Genomic DNA, 24,345 nt, shown 5'->3' with positions numbered 1-24,345 from the left:
CTCACTTGGAAAAATGTTGGCTACAATTACTGACTTTGTATTGGAAAATGTTTTTGATATCTACAAAAAATTTTTGCAGCCAGTCATTTTTGTGTGGAAATCAAAATTTTCTGTTTTAAAGCCTGATTGGAGCATTTTATAGCTAATTAGCAGAACCCGGTAGATATGGTTCTGGCAGTGTAAGATAGAAGTTGATGCGCTGCAGCTCCATCTAGTTGATACGCTACTAAACTTGACAGGATCACCTGCTGGACCGAACCCGAGATCGCCAGATGGTAGACCAAAGATAGTTTCCGTGTTGTTTATTGATGTTATGTTTACAGTTGGTTTTACGTATGTATTCAGTTAGGTACTGGATAATGATACTGATACTGTTAGTTCTTTATTAGGGAAATTTACCTATCACCTAAGTAAAATATAGTTAAACAAGTCTTACTCAAGTTATTTATTAATTTATTCTGGTTCACTCAACTCGAAACACACAATTGTGATAAGGACAGTATGACAAGACACTCACATAAAACATGTGGTGCACTTTATTGGACTTTTCCAGGGACGGGGTATTTATTAAACGAATTATCCAGAAAATAAAATAACCAATTCACTAAATACGCTTATTAAAATAACCGCCAGAGAAGCAATACCTATGTAAATAACAAGCAAACAAAAAACTTGCGAACAGAAAAGTTCATCAGTGTTTAATCCGCTAAACTTATTTTAAGTTTTCTAGCCATGTTGAATGTTCGAAGAGTGTGGTAGATAGATAGAGATAGAGAGAGCTAAATGTGCAAGCACTTCCTTTTGCCAGAAATAAAGTTACTTTCTACCAAATGACCAAAAATTGTTTGGCCTAAAATCATTTGACCTAAAATAATTTTCAAAAACTTATTTGACCTAAAATAATTTGGCCTATAGACGTTTGGCCTAAACATATTTGGCCTAAAGCCATTGACATAAATTTGTTTGGCCTAAAGTCATTTGACCTAAAATTATTTCGCCTAAAGTCGTTTGGCATAAAGATATTTGTCCTAAAGTCATTTGACCTAATATTGTTTGGCATAAAATCACATGGCCTAAAAACATTTAGCCTAATTTTAGGCCAAATTATTTTAGGCCTACTGGCGGGTACCCAACTTCACAGTAATGTTCCTTATGTTACGCAGGATGACATTTTCCGAAATTTAGATCCCATGGGTGATTAAAACCAGGCAGCAGTGGGTACTTTGAGAACAGGATTTTGCATTGTTCATGCCTTCTGCGTCTCCATGGCAACGGGCATCGCGCGGCAGTGGCGTACCCACAAGGAGGGGCATATATAATGAGCGGCGCAAGAGTGATCTGCCTGTAGACTGCCGTAGCGAAGTACGGGTACATCAGTTGTACGTTACGTGCACGAGTCGGGAAACCATCGGTGCTATTCATTTTCTCTCCGGTACATTATACAGCATTGTAATAAATTTTCACTGAATTTTTTTAAATTTACCATTACTGTAAATGGGAGATGTGGATTTTTTTTTTTCCATTAGTATAGCCGTGCGAAGCCGGGTCGGGCAGCTAGTAACTTATAATTTCATGCAGGTGACTACAACTGTCATGATAATCACACTAGTTCACAAGTGTTGACTCAACAAGTAGCCAAAACTAAGTCCTATGCCATGTCAAACTATATATATATATATATATATATATATATATATATATATCGTAAGCTTTATTGCAAGAGGTATGAAATATATTTGAAATTGCAAGATGGTGTCCTGCCCTAAGAGTAGGACGAAATAACAGATCGATTGCTAATGACATCAAATCCGTTTCACAGCCACGCTTTCGCAAGCGCAAGCAGGCCCCCTCAGTGAAAGGCTTCTTACTTCCCTGACGTGGGGAGAAGGGGTTCCCTAACCTCCCTCCATCCCCCGGGGACCTACGCCAATGCGCATGACTAACCGATCTCGAGCTCACTGGAGGTGTAAGAGGTTTCAACTGTAATACTACGCATCGGCGGCATGCATTGGTGGAAGAAACGTTAGTAATTTAACATTAGCTCAGTCATTCATTCCATAAGCAAATCCAGACCACAACCTTAAAACCTTAATTTTTTTTATGTTTAAACTAGCCAACATCGTAATTGGTGATGAATTTCAAGTTTTTCATTCTGCTGTATTGTCCTCTGCTCCAAAAGTATTACACTCGGTATGCAGCAAAATCATGTAATCAAAGTTCCACCAACATATGGGAAGAAATTAAGAGTAAACAGCGGGAAAAGAGGTTCTATACCCAACCCCCTTCCGAAATGAAATTCTGGGTACGCTTCTGCCTACTATGTTCACGTGTAACATTCGGAATGTTGGGGGGGGGGGGGGGGTGACAAAAGAGTAAAGATGACTCTTAGTGTATGCTGCATTTAATAAATAGGTAGGAGTGCGGCCGCGGTTTGAACACGTGCTACTATAATACAGGCTAGCCAATCACAAAGTAACGCGAGAAATTCTGCGCGTGGTTGTTAATAAAAAGTCTTCTTTCTTGCTACTGCCTCACTAAGCGCACCGTCTTGCTTCGAAGGGACGCAATAAATGGCTGCTGAAATCGTCGATATTGCGAAGCTGATAGCAAGTAAATCATCGTACCATTTGGAAAGTAGGTGTTGTCGTACCTCTGTTGTGGTTGTGGTCTCCTAAGGTTTGTTACTTCTGAAAAGGTCTGCGTCACGTTAACTTCTCCCTAATTTGACAGTTTTCAAAGTAATACCAGTGGTACCAGTTTCCCGACTCTCGCATACAAAGCATCGCATGACGTTTGTTTGTTTAGAATACTGGCACACAAGAAGTGGTTTACAAACAATGTTGACAGCGCAATAGTTGCAGAGGATACGTATACCATTGATACTACTTATGATAACAGTCAAAACTGAGACAAATTGAAAAATACAGACCATAGTTAGGCAAGCCAACGAAGCACGAATTTCTCAGTGCACCAGCTCAAGGAAAGTTTTCCATTTTGTATGTTTATGTTTAGTTTGTTTTATTGGGATGTTGCGTCACAAGGTTCTAAACAGAGACTTCATGTAAGCCGGCACTTTGCTACACGACCAGTGCAGAGTGCGAAAAGCAAACATGTCAGAAAATATGCTTTGTAATTGTCTAAGTTAGCTGCGGCTATTAATGGAGTTGTATGGTTTTGGAATGTAAAAATTTAGCGACAAAAATTCAAAATATTCGAACACTGACAATAGATATCCAATATATGCGACAGTACAACATCAAGCATACAGTTCTGATCCTGTGTAGACAATTTCGGGCCAGCTTCGAGTATGTGAGTCCGAAAGTTTCTAGCGCTTGTCCACGCAATATCTGGGCCGTGTGGTGCCACACTGTGAAGGCCTCTTTCTCTTAAGAGGGTATAGTAGCCTTAGTTATTTTGTTTCTAATATTTCATGTTTTTGCATATGTATTTTAATTAATAATATGACCGCTGTTAATTATTTATATAAAATATGTTTTCTACTAAAAATGTAATTATTTAATGGTTTTTATGAACTTGACAGGCAAATTTCTAAGCCAGTCGTAGCGTGTACTGAATAGATGAAATAATCTGGTTTACAGTTTTGAATTAACCGTTCTTATGTAGACTTCGCCTTAAAACGCTTTATTTTTAGTATATCATTCATTATCAGTAACAAAAAATTGAAAGCAAACAGCGGCAAAGTGGTTCTATCCCCCGCCTAACGAAATGAAACACTGCGTACGCTTCTGGTTAAAAGTCACGCGTGTGTTCAGGGGCGCAAATCTGTAGGAATCGCATTTGGAGGGGGGGGGGGATGGGGTTGTCTCAGAAAGTCTAAAAAAAAAAAAAAGAGGGCGATCCGAGAGTCGTTGCGCATGGGGTTAACCGACACAAATTACCTCTGGACAGGTTGCTTGCATGTTGTATACTTCCCATATTTTTGTCCAAACGCACGCAATAAGCACAAAACTTAAAAATATACAGAAAGTTTTCCAGAGAACATAGTCTTGACATCAAATCCGTTTCACAGCCACGCTTTCGCAAGCGCAAGCAGGCCCCCTCAGTGAAAGGCTTCTTAATTCCAGAAGGGGTTCCCTAACCACCCTCCATCCCCCGGGGACCTGGACCTACGCCAATGCGTATGAACACTTGCGTGGCCTTTCACAGCTCGACGAAAAAATAAAAGAGTGCGCCTAACTCAGTACACGTGATAGAAGTGAAAGTTCTTTGGTAATTAAAACATCGACTCGTACGTATATCGTAAGAAGTAAAACGGCAGAGAGAGAGAGAGAGAGAGAGAGAGTAAGAGAGAAAGAAGACAGTTTTCTAAAATTATCACAACGCGAGTTTTTTTTAGCTTTCATTTCGTTTTCAAGTATTTAAGTATTTAGTGTATTTATTAAAATTTTTTATTAAAATAAAAATAAACATGAACTAAAAAAAAATATATTACTGACTTTAAAATAACTGCTCAGGATATCAATTGAGCAGGGATAATTATTAATTAACAATAAATATTACTCACTGTTGAGACACTCACACCATAAAGAAATACTGTGCATGTTACTGTTTCTTCAAACAATTATGCTATTTGGAACATGTCAAATATCTGAACGAAGTATGAAATCCACAATAGTTAGCGCTATCTATGCGGGAAATGCAGGAACTATCGCAACAGCGCTCTTTACGATGCGGGTTGAACATGAACGTGCTGGTAGCAAATATAAAATTCAAGGCATTCACAGGTGACTGTATAAGATACCTAAATATATTTTCTGAAACAACTGCATGCGTACACTCACTGTTTTATTTTTCGTTCATCTATCTCTCTCTATTATATATATATATATTTTTTTTCAGGTGTGATGAATCATCCCACCAAGAGGAGAAAGCAAACGAGCCCAACAATGTATGAGACATAGTGCTCTTTTTATATATCTATGACCAAGTACCTATTCTCTGCCCTTTTAACGCGTAAAAAACGTTTCACAACAATGTTTCACTAAAACGTTGCATTAAAATTAGGTCTTTAAATTTTACTCTAATTGAGCCAAAAGTTTCACTTCAAAACAACGTGTATTATATATATGATTAGAAAATTTGTGATCCAAAAACAAATGTAAAAGATGCATAGGAATAAGTGAACAGGAAAACTTCCCAAACATTATTAACGACAAGAAAATGAAACAACTAGCTCGGCATGTGATACCTGTCCTTGAGATACACAATCGCCATAATGCGTTCCTGCATTCTGTCACTATTTATTAGAATTATTCCCACGGATGTTTCACCGCGCAGTTAAGCATTGTATTTCGTTTTCTTTTGTAGCCTATGTTGTATCCAGATCCATGCAACATGTTATATGCTATTTGTGAAGGCAGCCTACGATCCACAAAACCTCTCCTACTACACGCCCGAATACTTGCTTCCGTTCAACTTCAGACAGGATTTGTGAATCGCCTGGCATATTTCCAACTAACTCAATTTTTTTATTATTTCTCTGTTATGTGCATTGGCAAAGTCAAAGTCGTAGCGCTGTAAGTGCGTGACAGACCTAGGACTGGGCTGTGGTTGGACGATTGCAGAGTGGGGGGAAAAAAAGGGGGGTGGGGGGCGGCTGTTCCGGGCGCCGGGTTAGAGTGGCGCAGAATGCGTAATTTTTTTTTAATGAACCGTGTTAAGGTTTTAAGTAATATAAACATATACGGAAGTTTAGTTTCTGTACTTTGTCAACTAATTTTTTAATATTTGAATTTAAACATTGTAACACAATCAAAACTACTTATGTGTTTTTATATATTTTTTTTGTTTCCAATGAAACTTGAACACGATATTATTATTGCTATTAATACAGTAAGTAAAATAAAACGCAAACTTAAACACTGCTAAGTGCACGGGGTTTGATAAAATCTAACCTAACATTTTGTATATCATGTACACGGATTAAAATAAATGATGCCTGGTAAGTTTCTTGCTGTTTTTGTTAGGGGGAGGGGGGTAGGGGTTGCAAGCATGGGCGAAAATCTGTTGGAATACCCAGGGGGAGGGGGCGGAATAGCGTTTATCATTGTCATTTCCCAATTACGATTTTGCAAGCGCAAGTGGCGCCCCATTGGTACGTGTAATGCACTGAAATCCCCCTCCCCTTTTGACTTCGCTACCCATGTTCAGAATCGGACATTATGCTCCATCTGTATTTTCTCCTAATCTCTGGTGCAATGGCGGGGCCTACATTCGGAACAGTGCGCGCACGGCACAAGCGGGCGAAAGGTGAATGTACCTACACAGACAGCAGCTGCCACGTTGGAAGATAGCACACGCACAGGAAAACAGAACAGAGAGTTGTCGAACTTGTATGCTGTGCGCCGATTTTTGTTCGCAACCAGTTCAACGTGTCGACCCTAAGGCCATTCGGTCCTACTACGTCAGCACCATAGAGAATCTAACAATATTTTTGCTAACATGTTTTAAAATTAAATATGTCAAACTAATTCGAACATGGTATTTATTTGCAAAGCAGTTCTTTGTAGGTCATTATTCCTAGTCTTTAAGCACAAAAAGGTGAAATGAAATAATGCTTACATTCAGGTATACAATGCTTCATAAAATAAAAGATGACAAAATTCAAACGATTGAAACTAAAAATTTCGGCGGAAGTAAATAAGAGGAAAAAAAGAGTTTATTTTAAATGCAGCTTTGACTTCTGTGCTGTGCGTATGCCACAGTACAATATTTACATGCTGTTTGCGTGCTATTATGAATGTAGCTTAGGTCTAGGATTAAAGAAGGGATAAAATAATGCGTAGACTTACCGAGATTTAGACAAGTTTAGGTGAGTCGCAAACGAAAGGAGCTTTAACCTATGCCAAGGATAAAATTTGTATACTAGATTTTCAGATGCCTTCAAAGTCATTACCAGTATGTACATGCGGCTTTTACTTAGAGCCTATGTGCATTTGTCTAAAATGGAAATGATAAATCATTAGGAAAAAAACTATTCATAAAGCATTTTGGATTAGAGTATGTACATAATGAATTCGTGTTGGTCTATGAATACACGGAAAAAGTTCCAACAATGTCAAACAAGAGAATCCCGTCAAAAAAATATACAAAGGTGCTGGTGTGCAATTGACATGTTAGCACAGTGTGCGATCGACGTAATTTGCGCTCCTGATTACAATCGACCAAAAGTACATTAATTATTCTTTCAACATTTCACACCCCTTACCATCCCTAAAAACAGCCGTAATGAGAATTGAAAAACTTGTGTACAGGTATACAGACACATAAAATAGTAATTTTAGTTGTTTATAAGAACTATATATTTTCAAGGTAATTTCACGGACCAGGTGAAAAAAAAAAAAAAGAAAAAAAAAAACAGTATCACTCAGTGACAGTACGGCAGCCAGTTTCGCCCCTCTCGTTAACAATGAATTCACCGTTGAGAGAAATGGAGATGAGCGTTGCCGTCTTTTGTTTTCTAAAAATATCCCTTGACAATTGGCACGTGCAAGCAACGAATGCTTTCCTATTATCGATCTGGACTGTGGTTTGTGCGGTGCAGTACGAAGCAAGGTGCATGCTGAACTTTTATTTCATATTTTCAGTGTGCTTTGTCCTGTGCAATTAAGGAATGTTTTAAGTTTAGCGTCTTTGATGCATTCTTACCTTACGAGTGTCGTTAAATGCAAGGGAAAATAAAAAGAGATCTATCGATGCAATTGCATCTAAACCGCCGCACAACACCGAGACAGGTATCACAGTCGCACGTAGTTTCAGGTTGCTATGGTAACTGGTAAACAACACAGGGTGCTTGGCCTCAGCGCATGAGTCGTTGAGGTGGGAGTAAAAGAGGTCAGCTTCTGTTGCAAGGAGGAAGAGAAGCGAGAGGAAAACGGTATTTTTTTTACAGAGACAATATTTTCACCTGTTCGTGCCAGGGCGCAGCACAGGTGTTCTGCACGTCACGTCCGACCAGTTTGGGGATAGTACATTGAGTAGATGATCCCGAAATGTGACGGAATTTAACATCCGGACCTGCTGTATTTTTTCGAAGCGGTTAATCTCTACGTGAGAACGTGGAAGTGGTAGGTACTTATTTGTTTTAGTAATAAGTTAATTGAAAATACTGAGAACCGTTTCCACTTTTGGTTTCTTGAATGGAAAATAAACATTGTATGAAAGCTACTTCCGTCAAAATTTTTTTTTTTAATAATTGTTTTTATAATGGCTAAACTGATATGATTCTTTTTCATCATATTCGTGCTATAAGTTAAGTAAAGCATTTTTCCATTTCTTTTCTTTTTTTTACAGCAATGGACATGGACCCAGGCATCCTCTGTTTCCAACACTGTGGACCAAAGGTGTTCTGTTTTCAGTTACCAAATGACTGCCCAGTCTGCACCTGTAACCTTTCCAATGGGAATTTCCAGCTGCCACCATTCAGGTTAGATTTTAAATTTCTCGTAACTTACATTTTTGTTTACTAATTCCACAATAGGAGATAATAACTGTTCAAAAAATCTAAAATTACAATTTAATTCTATGATTCTATATACAACATTCCGCAGGAGAACAGCATTTGTTAAAAAAAAAATAATACAAACTTTTCTGTCATTTCCTAACATGTTTTGAATCATTCCCTAAGAGTCTGTTATACTTCAAGTAGTTAACCAGTATTTTAGCATTTTAATGAGTGGGTAGGTTATTTACATTACACATACTGTGATTTTGTTAGAATGGTCAGTTGTGTTAGCTTAAATTCATTCAAAATACATATAATTATGTGGATGTCTGTTTAAGTAGGGTTAGCTACATAAAAATACTTAAAATAGCTGCATAAAAATATGACAATTAGTGAGGTTAGGTTAGCTTCATTAAAATACTGCAATATTGTGTAAGCCTTTAGCTTACGTTAGCTAAATGAGTAATATTCTTACGTTGCGGCTTTTCCTGAAACTAATATTAAAATTCTGAAAATACTTTTTTGAACACAAAATACTTTCCTATATCTACTCTGAAAACAGCATCTTTAAATTTGGTAAATATTTACTTGGGCGGTATTTCCTAAAAAAATGTTAAAAATACGAAAATACCTTTATTTTATGCTCTTCAACTTCCTCTTTTCATTAAAATCGGCGGAGATTAGAAATTCCTAATACTTTAGGAGATAGCGAATTTTTAAATTTCTTCATATGTAGTTGAGCGGTATTTGCGAAAAAAAATGTTAAAAATCCGAAAATACCTTTATTATATGCTCTTCAAATTCCTCTTTTCATTAAAAGCGGCGGAGATTAGAAATTCCAAATACTTTAGGAGATATCGAATTTTTAAATTTCAGCACAAAACCAGCGCTTTCCTGTGGCGTGCGTGCGCCATTGTTTCTTGTTTACGTACGAGTATCTATTTTTTTTATTGGATAATGATGTCACGTGATTGTTCGTGATAGGCCAGAATTCAAATGAACTAATACGTGATTATTTAGTTCAATTATTGTTTAAAACGGTGTTTAATTACCGCCTCCAACTTAGGTGAGTTTTTAACGTTTCTAATTTTAAAGTCTTATTTGTTATTTTGATATTGTTGCGCAAGTAATAAGTAACAAAAAAATTTACGTGAGTTGTTACTGTACATCCTTTGTTATGGGTTTGTTAGGTAAGGTCAGTTACATTATAAATAATTTAAAACTAAAGAATAATTAAAATTAATTCACATTATTTTTAATATCACCTTAGTTTGAAAGTATTTATAATGTAACTGACCTGACCTAATCGACCATTTTAGTTTACTGTTCACCCTCTGTCCGGGTTTGTTTGGTCAGGTCAGTTACATTATAAATATTTTAAAACTAAACAGCCATTAAAATTAATTCACAAAATAATTTTTAATGTCGGCTTAGTTTGAAAGTATTAATAATGTAACTGACCTGACCTAATCAACCATTTTATTAATTACGCATTCACGATTCACGTATTCACGAACACACGGCAAAATAACAAAAATGGCGCCGCTCGAATGGTTCCACAGGTCTTGTATTGCAAAATTAAAAAATTTGATATCTCCTAAAGTATTTGGAATTTCTTATCTCCGTCGCTTTTAATGAAAAGAGGAAGTTGAAGAGCATATGATAAAGGTATTTTTGGATTTTTAACATTTATTTTCGCAAATTCCGCTCAACTACATATGATGAAATTTAAAAATTCGATATCTCCTAAAGTATTTGGAATTTCTTATCTCCGCCGCTTTTAATGAAAAGAGGAAGTTGAAGAGCATAAAATAAAGGTATTTTCGGATTTTTAACATTTTTTTTCGGAAATACCGCCCAAGTAAATATTTAACTTAAATTTGTACTGTTTCTTAGAAATCACTGTTTAAACATTACATTACAATAACTATGCAGTGATGCAGTGATGCAGCGATGCAGCGATGCAGCCGTCACCATTTTATTTCAACATTCATGTATTTGATGAATCATAGGATCGACAAACCTAACATTTTACATTATTCCATTCTGTGGCCACATTTGTGCATGCACATTAGTAGCTTATAAAAATGTGCATGAAACTTAAGTAATAGTCAAGTTATATTTTAAAAAAAATTGTGTATAATTGATTAGGTTATTTACATTAAAAATACTGTGAAATCGTGTGAATTATTGGTTAGGTCAAGATATATCTACATCCTAAATATGTTATTCCTAAGCAAACATTTAAAATGTTATACAGTATTTTTAAGGTAACGAACGTAACGCAATCAACCATTCTCATGATTAGACTAAAGCTTTCAAAAATAAACATACAAACATATACGGGAATACAAAAAATGGCGGCGGATTCGTCAATGCATAGGTATTGTAATGTAAGCTATAATTGATGATTTCTCAGAAACAAGTAAGCATTTATCAACACTGTTTTCAGAGTAAATATAGTGATGACTTTAGTGCCAGAAACAGTATTTTGGGAATTTTATTATTAATTTCCGAAAAAGCCACAACGTAAGAATTTTACGTAAATGAAAATAGTTGAAATCATGTGAAAAATTAGTTAGGCTGAATTAGCTATTTTAAATATACTATAAAATAATAAAGTTAATTGGTTATGTAAACTGGTAATTCCTATCCAACTGTTGAATTTTTAATGTAGCTAACTTTACCAACCTTCCACACTCTTTTAATGTATTTTTAACGTACTTAGGTAAAATTGTTACGTCGTGACTTTTCCTTCAAAAAAAAAAAATAAATAATAAATTCCGAAAACAGTTTTTTGAACACTGAAGATAATTCTCTATTTACCCTGAAAAAAGTTTTCGAAATTCCCATGTTTTTTGAGAGATATTACAGTTTATAGGTTACATTAGGTAGCCTGTGCTGTGATCTGGCCACCGCTGCCATTGTGCTTCAGCATAGAATCTATGGATATCCTATGCCTCTTGATAGGTACTTGTATATTTTGTATTTGGATTTTGTGATGCAGGGAAAGGTAAATAAATATAAAAAAAAGTCAGTCCCTAATGTGCATCCAAACCAAAGCATCACCCTTTGAGAGGGATTTTTTTTGGCAGTATGGAGGCATGAAGCATTAACTTATTACTTGTACTTTAATACAATCTGATGTATAAAAAGAATTGTCAGTATGTCTATCAAACTCAATAATTCCTATTTACATCAGGTTACGTGTTATTGCACGTAACAAGTTTGCACTCCCCACCTCCATACTGCTAAAAAAACATCCTTGTTAAGCGTTGACACTTAGATATGGATGCTCAGTAGAGATTCACATATTTGCTTTATTTTTTATTTACCATCCAGTGCATCACAGAATCCAAGTACAGATTATAAATGCTCTTATACTTTAAGAACTACAGGACCGGCAACACAATTAAAGCACAAAATTGCAGTGGCCGCATCAATGTAAAAGTTTGGTAATATACCGCAATTTTCAAAACCAGTAGGCTTATATGATTTCATGATAAAACAAGAACGCTTGTAAGAGCGTTGTCTGAAAAGTTGCAGACCTCAACATGAAGATGGCAGCACTCATCAACAAAAATGGGGGAAAGTGTTTGTTCATGCTTTAGAAAGTACTTTATGAAATTTCAGCCATTTTGGACGTGCATTTGTTTTTTTTATCAATCGTTTACGTGAGTTGATGCACCTCACCTGTCATTGAACATTTGTTTTTAAGGCAATAACGCCTACGCAAATTACAGACAAGTTGGACGCTGTGTACTGGGAGACTGCACCATCATTTACTACAGTAATATTTTGGGCAGCTGAATTGAAACATAGTACCAGCTTCAGTGATGAACGTTTGTGACACCAAAATCACCAAAAAAAAGGCAATGATTTTTTCTTTTGGCCGGAAAAGTGGTGGTGACTGTTTTCTTGGATAGTGATGGAACATCTTGAAAAAGATGTATCATTACTGGACAAGCAGAAAGTAGAAATTTCAGAAAAAGGTCACATTTGCAGATACAAAAAATTTTGTTTCACCAAGCAGTGCACCAGCTCACACTCAGCGGTTGTCATGGCGAAAATCTACGAATTGCTGTTTGAACTGCTTGACCACCTTCCTTATTTACCATATCTAAACCCAATTGACATTTTTTTGTTCCCTACTCTAAAAGTTGTGTTTGAAGGACATATTTTTTTGAATGGGAAGGCCATCACCTTCGTAAAATACTATTTTACAGACTCACATAAACAATTGTTAAAAAAGACAGCTGCATGTCCAAAATGGCTGAAATTTCAGAGAGTATATTCCAAAGCATCTGCAAACATATGCCCAATTTTTGTGGACGAGTCCTGCCATTTTTATAATGAGGTCAGAAACTCGTAGTACTTATAAACACTATTTTCGTAATTTTATTTTATTTACGGAAAAGCTGCAACGTAAGAATTTTACTGATTCAAACCATTTTACAACTTAAAATTGGAAATGCTTGTACTCACATTCTCACTAAATAATGAGAAAAAAAAATTGCATTTTTCTCAAAACTATAGATACCTACCTATTTGTAGTAGGCTACCCACCCTGTGTGGTTAGGTCAAATATTAATATCAGGATTATTGCATTTTTAGGTAGAGCTCTTTTTCACATCATTTTGCTATAAAACTAATTAATTTGTGATTTCTTAAATTCTACCATTCTCTTGTGCTTTCTGCCAGGTACGATGTGCACTCTCTTTGGTAAAGTAACAAATAGGTATGTGAAAAAGATACTCTGCAAATTTTCAATAACAATAAAATAATCTCATATAGCTATATGCATAGACTACTAAAATAAAATTTGTGGACACAGTTATCACTTTCCTTTTTTTAAATTCAGATATTATATAGGTAAAAATTATTGTTTGGGGAATAATAATAATAATTGTTATAGGCAAAAATGTATTTTCTTAATCCTTATTAGAAATAAACTACAGTTAAAATAAATATGTAGATGTCGTAATTGACGTATTACTTCATGGCTACATTTCACATACTCAATAATCAGTAGGTAACTCGAGAAAAACTCAACATACAGTTGTAAAGAAGTGGGGCGGTTGCTAGAAGCACTAGAGTATACTGTGTTGCGCTCACTCTGTTCACACACTCTCTCGTTCTTTCTTAGAGAGTGAGACAGCAGGAGAAAGCTCTCTGGGATCAGGTCAGATACAAATGCAAGTGGGAGCACTATTTGACTGACTGCCTTAGTTTAGCTTTAGGTATTAATTAAATAATTTTTTTTTTAAGCCATTGCATAGGAGGGATGGCTATTAAGTAATAAATATTAAGGCTATGGTAAGTTTCTAAGTGTAGATGCTCTTATAAAAAATTAAATCCTAAAAATGGTACTTTCTTAGTTCTTAAAATATTAGATAATATTTTAAAACTGCATTGCCATATTTTAAATAGTTTACCATTTGAACATTTGGTTGGGCGAGGTAAGCTTCAGCAAAAATAAATGTAATTTTTCAAGGTAAGTAGGGGCCTAATATTCAAAAATAAAATTTTCCAATTTTAAATGATTTTTTAGAAGAGCAGAACACTTACGCTAGATTACCAACAGAAAATTTATGAAGTAAATTACCAACATAACAATTTTGTATCAATCAAAAGATCCTTTTCTCCCTTTTCACAGTTAACTAGTGAATCATCACAGACTACTACTCTTAACCTAGCCTGCATGAATGAATTATTTGACCTAAAGATATGACATAAAGATTAGTGTTTCGCTTACAGGAGACCAGCTTAAAGTGATTAACTGGCAAATTGCATACCTAACCTTTCATCCTTGAGTTATTGATAACCAAGCTACAGTGAAAGTATCATTATTCATAAGAATTTATGAAAGTTATTCACCAGAATCACAAAGCCAGCATCAAAATTAGCTGAGAAATTCACTCTCAACCACTTTCCACATCAAGGTGGTGTACTTGCTGTTCCGACTCTGGCAAAAGGCAAGAGAGTGACAATGAACTATTGCTGCACACATAATTGTTTTTGTAGCATAAACAAATTTTAGGTTTTAACAATTTTCAGATTATTGCCATGAATAGATGTTATCTTTTTTTAATAATGTATCAGTCACTATTATAAACATAAAAAAATTCAACTATGGCATTTGGTTATTAAATTTTACTTTATAATTCCTGTCATAAAATTCAGTAGAAATGACTGAGTAAGAGAATACTTAGTCTGAATGTATTTCAGAGTAGTGAAAAACATTTAAAAATTGGTTGGACAGTATTAAATTATAGACACAAAACCATATTTATAAGTGTAGATTGGCAAGAGCACAGTCAAAGGTGAATGTCTCATTTTGTTCGAGAGAGAGTGTAAGTCTCTGACAAGGAGTTTGCAGAGCGAGAGTGCTTTGAAGTTGTTTTACTTTGTTGGTAGAGTCCCGTACCCATTTGTGCGTGCGATTCAGCATCCGTGTTCCATTGTCATCAAACCCACTACCGGCGACTTCCTCCAGTGAGTATTGGCCTGCACTTGTCATGCGCTCTGTGTGCTGTCTCAAAATGGCAGGAGTGTGCCATCTACTCTAGTGTAGTTTTATTTATGCATCTAGTAGATTTTTTTGTGTACAGCTGGCCAAATAACATGATATAAACTTTAGTTTTTTTTATTAAATAGGCTGAAAAATGAAGTGCTAGTTGTGAACAAACACTAATAATAACACGATGTACAGATAAGTTTTGAGACGGTTATTTTTAAACAGAGAGACTTCCAAAAAAAAAAACCTATATGCATTGCTGGAAATCGTATTTTTGAGTATGTTTTATGTTTTATGATTTTGTAAAAGGCCATTAAGCTATTGCAATAAGTATTTAACTGAAGAAAGTTGTTATTTTCCAAATATTTCTTTAAATTACTACTACTACTACTACTACTAATACTACTACTAATAAAATAGTGCTCATTGATCTTAATGTTTTGATGTGCAATATTTTAGGTGTTTAAAATATTTCTGTATATAGCCTTTATTTCATGTAGTTTTTTTTTTGTTTTTGTTCTTTTAATTGTGTCTTAAAAGTGATACTTCAAATTTGAACCACTAAAACATACACAGTCAATTTGTTATTGTAGTAGACATTTGAAAACGTTGCATTTAAATTTGGCCTTGAAATTTTAATCTCATTACGCCCAATGAAGTTTCACTTTAAAACGCAACATTTTACAGGTTAGGATGGTATAGCTTTTTGAATGGGAAAACTGTGGGAATGTAACTGAAGTATAGTAAGAGAGTGTAACCATGGTTTTCCCGCAGCGACTACCGGAACACCAAAGACCTGCACATCGGAGTGACGACGTCACAGGGGGAGGTGGTGGAGTTTGACCGGCGGGGGGTGAGGAGGAACCAGGCGGCGTTGTGGCAGCAGTGCCTCGTGGTGGACGGCGCAGCGAAGCCTTGGAGCGAGCACTGGGATGCCACGCTCCAGCAGGTGTCCGGCCAGCCCTGCTGGACGCCCTTCAGGTGCGACAACCCGACCATCTCGCTTGCCGACTGACTGGCTTTCATGTTCGCCCAAGGAGGCTGATGATTCAGCAGTTTCATCTGGTTGTAAGGACACCTTGCTGCTGCAACAAAGGTCCCGTGTTCAATTCCCAGTCAGGATGGGGTTGTTTTTTACCTGTGGGTTCAGAACTAAGGCTCGATTTCAGAGTGGTTCTTCAATATCGCAGTATACTCTCATTCACCAGGCAGCCTCTCCACATCTCATACTTCATAAATTCCTTTTGAGTGACTGCTAGCTGATGAGTAGGGACCCTTTTATTTCGCGAATGGTTTATTCACGAAATTTTTATACAAGCACATAGGGTCAACATACCAACAATTTATGTTATTTTTATTGTCTTACAAACCGTTTATGCGTCGCGAAATTACGCGAAATTTCACGAAATTTGCCATTTTTCTCGCTTTGCGCGAAATAGGGCTAAATTCCTCTATTTCACGAAATTTCGCACGAAATAGTCCATTTAAAATCACTATTTTTAAGATTTGCGCAAGAATATGTTTACAAGTCAAAGATAAAACTCCACACTACACGAAAATATTTTACAGAACGACGCCTAGGCAAATCATTTTTTCACTTTATAATTTGATAATATAAGTAACTTCATATTTTAACGCCTTCGGGTTCAAGAAACGGGTTTATTACGTTTATTAACCTAACAATAACACAACTGTTTTGTTTTCTTTCGTTGGCCAACGGGTTTCCTAACAGCCATAACAAGCCATAGAAAAGAAAGTACATAAACACTTTATCATTGCGACGCCATGTTGAATTTTTTAATTTTTCGCTGTGAATCTTTACTTTTTTCTTTCAAACCCCATTTATACGGAAAAAAAGTCTTAATTTTCTAGAACATTCACAATATATCTGAAGTCAATACCGAATTACGGTAATTTACAAAAAAAAAAAAACAATAATTTTACCAACATGGCGTCCTTCCATACAAAATGACGTCCTTGATGTATTGTGAAGAAAACTTACACACTTTATCTCGTCTTCTCTGAGACGTTCGGAGAAACATTTATCTTTGGCTCAGAAACTCCGGGCTTGTTTGTTTTGATGCTGCTTATTGTTGAATACACACTTTTTATATATTTTTTTAGATTGATAAGTGGATTTAAGTGTTACTCTTGAATTTATATATTCATACATTTATCTGAAACAGTAATTTAGCTAGTACTTTGCCCTCGAATGAAGCATGTAATTTAAACAACAGTTATACAATTGCAATTCGCCATATCTAAACGTGTTACAAGCGTTTAAATCATGCCGAAAATTGTATCAATTTGCTACTGACGGATTTTATGTATTTGATGCAAAGAATCAAATATTGATGTGCAAATTTTGCAACTTCCCAACAAGGGTTTATATTAATATTACAATTTTAAATGTGTAAATGTTCAAGTGTTTAAAAAAGCAAGATGTTTTCAATATTATCTCATAATGAAATTTAAAATTTAACAGTTAAGTTATTTTCACTTTTCCTGTATTCTCTCCTCCCCCCCCCCCCCCTTACATAAATGTACTACGTGTTAAGTGAAACAAATTTTATTTACCGCTTTATTAAAAATTTTGACTTTTTACACCGCTTCTGCTGGTTTTTTTATACCGCTCTTACCAGGGGTTGTTACACCGCTTTCACTAGTTTTTTTGCACCGCTATTGGTAGTTTTTATTTACCATTTTTCAGGGTCCCTACTGATGAGCATGTTCCCATTTTCTTTTGGCAGAGATCTGGCAACACTGCACAGCATTTTTTACGGATAAACTTCCCAACATGCATGTGGGAAAGTGCCCTCTCTCGTTTCGATTGTCTTGTGTCCAAGACCTGCTGCAAATACCATGCTTGTTTGTTTATGTATTGAAGGTAACTTGTGGCTATGGATATGGGACCTAAAATTGTAGCTTCTACTTCTGAGGAGAAAGCTGTTCTTTTTGATTTAGCAAGAAAATACAAAAGGGTTATCAATAACAAACAAATCAACACTTTTGAAACTTCTCCAAATTTTGTTCATTTTAAAATTTAAATCCCGGTAAAAATCAAACAGGTCTGCCACATTTTGAGTATACCTTCTCGAAAGTAGAATTTCATTTTCCAAACTTTTGAATAGTTCCGAAACCTCATCAGTATAATGCCTTAATCCCTCCAAATTGCCATCACTACACAACTCATGTTGCCTATTAAAACCGCATGGGCGAAACAATTTTTAACCTTCAATTTATTTACCAAACAGATTTTACAGAATACAGTGTGTCCGTAAAATCATGGTGCACTTTCGACCGGTCACGGGTCGAAAATGCATCATGACTTTATGGACACATTGTATTAAAATTATGATCCTGCCATATGACAAACTTATTTTATAAAATTTAGAGACACATACAAGAATGTTTTTTTGCGAAAAATTATGTATCAAAAACATAAACGTTTTCGTCGACTAACAATCATTTGAATGAGCTGCAGGACATATCAGTTTCAAGGGTTGGCACTCCTTACGCAGTAGTCAACCAGCCACTGAAAGATGTGTCTATGGAGCAGTGTCAATTAAAAAGCTTTTTGGTGAGTGATAACCATAGAAAAATTACTCTGAAGTCAGTTATGAGTGTTGTCTAGTCCGTTTACCGCTGTACTGCGGAAGGCAGTAGCTGTCAGGTGCGTTGTGATTTCCACCAACCTGGTGTTATCTTTGGCCTGCACTTTTGTAGTCAAGCATTCAGTACTAAAATTATTTTAATTTTTTATACAGGTAATTTTTCATTAAAAGCATGTTCAAGAAAAATTAGTCAAATTTTTTTGTTGCACCTGGTAAATTAATTTTCAGGACTACTTCGTTCTCACTGCTGTGTTAGTTTCTCTCCTATAAATGATAATTTACTTAATTTTATTTTTGCTCTAGGTGCTTGCCAATAATAGCTTAGTGCCAATTGTGATATTGATAGCCAGCAAGCACCATGGAAAGTATAAATGGGTAGGTATATGTTGAAATACTTAGTAAAAACGTGAAAAAGTAGTGTTAATGTTCCTCTCTCTCCCTTTTGATTCCTACAGTTATGACGAAGACTCTTTCAACTGCTACACGTTCGTTCTCTCCTTCCTTTGCAAGCTGCGGTATGGGAACCTCAGCGAGGCGGCGATGAACAGGACAGTGTTCTGTGAAAGCTTTATTTTGCCTCGGACTACGGCTGCCGGGAAGTACATCTCTTTGTTCCGGAAGCTGCAGGCGTCGAGGTTCTACATCTACAAGCCCGTGTCATCAGACAGTTTCAGGCGTGGATCGTGATGGTCGGGACGTCCACACTCTCAAGTGTGTAACTGAAACAGTACAATAATGATATTACTATACGGATAACCTGAATACGTACATTGGACATCGCGAGTTCCATGAACTCAAGGTTGTTCGCATGCAACATAACTGTCAAAGTAATTTTTCTTTAGATGGAAGTGACATAACCAACTCTTTATGATCAGTCCATTTCTTTAAATGGTGTAATCAGGGTGTCCAGTTTCAGGGACAAAATAAAAAGCTGGAATTATTATGGAAATGTATGCAAGGTAGGGCTGTGAAATGAAATGGTTAGATACAGGCCAGTCATTAACATAATATAAATCATTTATCCATTTATTGTGTCATGGCATTTTTATTTTCGGTTCAGTCTTTGGTGCAATGCTGGTGCGCCTAGTATTTTTGAGAAAAATTGTATTTTTTGGCATGTGAGACTAAATTCTGAGTGTGATGTAAGAAATATCACTTTGTGCATAGTTGTTGGGAAAGAACAGCTAAAATTGATATTTTGGGCAGTGACAAATTGTAAAAGACCTGGAGAAGTAAGGAATTTTTTGGTTTTGCTTGACAGCACATGTAATGAAACTATAGTTGTTTTGTGGGTACTAAGTTAATCTATTATAGGAACTACTGCATTCTCTGGTCTGTGCATGTATGTCCAGAGGTATAGGGTGTATTATTTTTAAGTTATGACTAGGGGGGTGTGTGGGAAAGGAAATTTAGCTTTGAGAATAATTTGGGAGGGAAAATAATATATCACTCAGGAAATGGGGAAAAATTAGGAAAATAATTTATAACGTATGTAGGATGCCAGTAAACTTAAAATTTGTGAAATGTTTTCAACACAACAGCAGTAAGTTCTACAAAAAAACTGGTGAATCAATGTTTTTATGAATTAAACCTTAAGAAACTCTACAAGATACAAGATGAAACTCTTATACTTTTATTTTATTTACATCATCTTTCAAGTAAAAGTTTGTCATCTTTTTGGAAAACAAACTTTTAATATAATGTTCTGTTTTCATACAAGAAAGCCAGTTTTGTATGGTGGTTGGCTTAAGATTCTCGCTTTGAAAACACTTTAATTCCTTTGGATGAGAAAACCCTTTCACAGGCATTTTCAGTTGCTTATATTCCCAGATATGCCACTGCTATCTTATATAAATTGGCAATATTTTCTCATTTTGTTACCTCCACTTCATTGGGTTTCCAGCTCTCTCTAGTAGTGGCATATTTAAATATGTCATCACCTCTGTGTCCTGATAAGCACCGATGAGAGATCTGTAGCTAATTATCAAATTCATGCCACAAAGAGGAGTGGCTAGAGTCAGTAGCTGATTCATGTTTTTGATTGCCTGCTAAATAAAATCAAACATGCTAATTACGAGTAAAAAAACCTGGAAAGTTAGCCTATTTGTAGTTGAAAATAATAAAAGCCATAGTGTAGGCCTATTACCAAATATACTGCTATAGACTGTAGAATACCACCAAATAAATTTTACATCCAAAGAATATTAAATTTAGCAAAAGCTGCCCACAGTAAGAAATTACCCCATTTATGTTTCAGTGATATACAAAGTTGTTTACAATTTATGATCAAGTTAATAATGTTTATATAAAACTAGCACTTTACTTAATTCAATGTCTTCTTTTAGACAACTGTTGAGTTTTTGCTGCAAAGTGTTAACAGCGAGATGTGTTTCATTGACAGAGAGAACCACAGACAAAGTGTGGGTCTAACAACATTGCTGTAAAATATGAATCTTGCCCTTGATACCTTTAAAGGAAAGTGTGCCTTCAGTTCAAAAAGCAATTCCCTACAAAATGTAATACTAGACCAAACTTCACTAGCATGTTTTTCAGTATAGTTATTGAAAAATATCTGAACTGAAAAAACTGGAAGCTGCAGGTATCCTTTCTCCAGAAAGCTCTATTGTGGCTTTATGCAGTGGTTAAAGAATTTTTTTGTAACTTCCAAGTCACCACTCACTCATATGAAGATTGTCAATGTTTTTCTCTGCCATATGTCTTAAGAACATGTGTTTTTTTTATGTAACCTGTCAAGCATGAGGTACTCCAAATTCCACGTCATCACACAGTCTTGAATTAATTCTAAACTTCGCACACGGTAAAATATTCCTTACAATATTGTAAGCTAGGAGTCGTACTGGCTCTACTACTAGTTTCTTCACTCAAATTCAAACTGGATACTAGTAGCTGTACGAGCTGGGCTACTGGTTTTGCGTAATAGACTGTGTCCTATTTTCGTTGCTTGGTCTGTTGCAATATTTAAGGAGTGGCCAATCAGAACTCTCGAAAACAGCATGAGGAGTTGTTTACACTTTTAAGAGCGCATGTCATGATAAACATGGACGGAAAGAAGTGGAATAGTGATCAACTCCTTGTTATAATAAATGCATACAAAGAAGAGCCTTGTTTGTATGCAGTAAAAAATGTGAATTATCATAATAAAAATTTGTTGTGGAGAATATTCTCTTAACAAAACTAGTAAGGCAGCTAGAATCGTGTGCAGCAGAAACTTGTAGCGCACCTGGTGTTTCAGCTTGTAGCCTACACAGTACAGAAACCAGTAAGCATTCTAGTAAGCAAACTAGTAGAAAATATTGTACCGTGTGCGGTGGGCTTTAGTCCCATTTCTTTTTTTAGTTTTGTGAACTACAGAAGTTGCTGGTGCACTGTGCTTAAATGCCATGAGCCTTTTTATTTATATAATTCCATTTATTCATGAGAATTTTTAGCATGTCCAAGAGCAACATGTAAGTTAGGAGCAAAACACTGCAAACGTGTCAGAGGTGCTTTGCAAAGATCACACCCCAGCTTGATGTTTCTCCCATTGTCTGAGATAATAAACAGTGGACTTCTTGCACTGATGTTCCACTCATTCAAAATGTCAGTGATTTTGCCACCTATCGCTAATGCTGTGTGTGGAAGAATAGTTGGACAGAGTAGAAAATAGTCTTTGTCATATTTTTAATGTTAACAAGCCGGGTAGTATCAATCTGGCAACAGTGGCTGCCATTTTCTCTGCACTGCAATCTGAATGTGAGACAGACTGAAGAAACAAACTCACCAAATTCAAACTACAGTAGCGCTCCCTGGTTGCTGTGTACTGGCAGTGGGGGACTGTTGCTGCATGTGGAGTGCAGACTGGTGAGTTTTTCTCACGGGACTCCATTCTTCCACCTGTGAATTCCCATTGTAAGAATGACAGGCACCTACAGGTCTCATTTTAAAAGCTTTGCCACATCAGTGGTTGCACTTAGACTGCTCAAATTTTCTTGGGACTAATTTAAGTTAGGATTGCCTCCTATTCCTGTTACCTATAGCTTCGAACCCATATACCAAAGCATAATTTTTTTAGTTGGCCACTGCAGTCTCAGGGGATGAAGGAATGCTCATCAGTCATCAGCATTTCAGTTAATGAGAATAGATAATTTAATGCAGCCTAAACATGAGAAGCACACTTGTTCCAAAGTTTTTTAAGTAATTATTTAACTAAAACCAAACTGTCTTCAAATATTTTCTTTTGTCAGTGGTTATGGAAAGTGAATCAGTGAACAATTTGAAAAAGTTTTAATTGTTATGTGAGAATAAGGCCCACTGGCACAGTTGTGACTTGAGGGTAAGGGAAGTATTACTTATTTGATTAACATAAGAAAAGTTTAATATTAGATTTTTCTTACTTAACTCTAACTGTGCAAGACGGCCTAAGGCTTCTCCCTTTTTCTCATACCTTTTTTGGGCATATGCCAAATAATTGTTAGTAAAATGCTCATCCATTGTGTTCAAATTCAGTTCTGAGTGTGCAATGTTTCAAGGCTTATTTAATTGGTGTTTGTTATTTTTCTCTCTGTCAATTGTTTTGTATTTCAATCAGTATTAAAAATGGTATGTGAAGCATTTATTTTGACTTAATTATTTACTTAACTTTTATTCTGTACTTATCTCCTAATGTTTAATACGTTAGTATTCTTTCAAAGTTGTGGTAAACTTATGACCATTTCTTTCAATAATGTATTTTAAAAAATGCACACCGAATGTTTTCAAACAAGTACAGTAAATATATGTACCTACACTAACATGCTCAATCTTGTAGGTTTCTAATTCTTAATTCTTTTTTTGTAAATAATTTGGAATGAATATTTTATTTTATATTTAATTTTAATACAAATTGTAAGGACATCAGAATTAAAAAACTCAAACAAGAATTGTTAAAAGAAATATGATATAAATAGCAAATGTACATCAATGCACAGATATCATGTTTTGCATGTTTTTGGAATGCATCATTCCAAATAAAGGGCAGCAAAAATGCAAGCTGAAACAAAAGAAGTTTGAAGCCATTTATTTTTAAGATGAGGACTACTCTACTGTCTAGGCTGACCTCCTAAACCGGAAAACATATTTTGTTTCATACAGTGGTATTCATTCAATAAATCTTTTGGTATTGAAGGAATGAAAATGTACAAACACAAGTCAATATAAAACAAATAAAATGCAAGCAGGTAGACATTGAAGGTAACAAACTAACGTTAATTTTTAACCATGTTGAATTTGTGTTGCAACTGAAATGTTCGTGATTCACAAAATGATCTGTGTTCTGTGCTAATTCATTTTGCATAGATAATAACTGTTTACGTAACAGTAGCAACTACAACTGTCCATGAATGTCAACTTCAGTTGGTCATCAAAGAATTAAGTCTTATGCAAAGTCGAGCCGTGAACTGATAAATGAAAGCTGAATAATTACTTGTTAAAAAATCTTAATACATAGTCATAACCCCCTTAACAATCATGTGTGTGTATGGTCGAATAAATTTTACGTTTTAATTTCAATATTATTGATTAGAAGAAAAGTCTATTGCCCTGTAATTGATGAGAACCAGTTGTGATTTAATCTTCAGTTACAAAAAGCACAACATGCTGAAGACATAATGACAACTTTATTCTTGATGGGAAAAAAATATACACAGGGAAAAAAAATTGTAAATGAAATAGTAAAACCAAGATAAAATTTTCAATGTGGGGTCCAGAACAGA

At 35.5% G+C, this 24,345-nt stretch overlaps 2 protein-coding genes across 2 annotated transcripts in view; one reads left to right on the top strand and one right to left on the bottom strand.

Moving 5' to 3' along the window:
• Nucleotides 1–10,083, bottom strand: part of LOC134528764 (protein eyes shut) — a 113,536-nt gene extending 103,453 nt beyond the window's left edge. Inside the window, exon 1 of the mRNA XM_063362469.1 lies at nucleotides 9,096–10,083. The gene's annotated coding sequence lies outside the window, so the exon portion shown is untranslated. The remainder of the gene's footprint in view (nucleotides 1–9,095) is intronic.
• LOC134536839 (MKRN2 opposite strand protein) lies at nucleotides 7,580–23,204 on the top strand. Its single transcript, XM_063376850.1, has 6 exons — nucleotides 7,580–7,754; nucleotides 7,913–8,087; nucleotides 8,314–8,446; nucleotides 14,882–14,959; nucleotides 15,756–15,962; nucleotides 19,051–23,204. Exons 3-6 carry the CDS (start codon nucleotides 8,316–8,318, stop codon nucleotides 19,280–19,282), a joined length of 648 nt encoding a protein of 215 aa, XP_063232920.1. The 5' UTR covers nucleotides 7,580–7,754; nucleotides 7,913–8,087; nucleotides 8,314–8,315; the 3' UTR covers nucleotides 19,283–23,204.
• The last annotated feature ends 1,141 nt before the right edge of the window (nucleotides 23,205–24,345 follow it).

The sequence above is a fragment of the Bacillus rossius genome, chromosome 1 (assembly GCF_032445375.1).
Source record: "Bacillus rossius redtenbacheri isolate Brsri chromosome 1, Brsri_v3, whole genome shotgun sequence".
In the NCBI taxonomy this organism is placed as follows: domain Eukaryota; kingdom Metazoa; phylum Arthropoda; class Insecta; order Phasmatodea; family Bacillidae; genus Bacillus; species Bacillus rossius.
This window is presented reverse-complemented; position numbering and strand designations above follow the sequence as displayed.

Bases quoted from the DNA above. Each gene is read 5' to 3' on its own strand.
- LOC134536839 (XM_063376850.1), top strand. From the start codon at position 8,316: ATGGACATGGACCCAGGCATCCTCTGTTTCCAACACTGTGGACCAAAG. The intron at 8,447-14,881 runs GTTAGATTTTAA...CTTTGTTGGTAG, and splicing joins TTCCAGCTGCCACCATTCAG to AGTCCCGTACCCATTTGTGC. The intron at 15,963-19,050 runs GTGCGACAACCC...TGATTCCTACAG, and splicing joins CCCTGCTGGACGCCCTTCAG to TTATGACGAAGACTCTTTCA.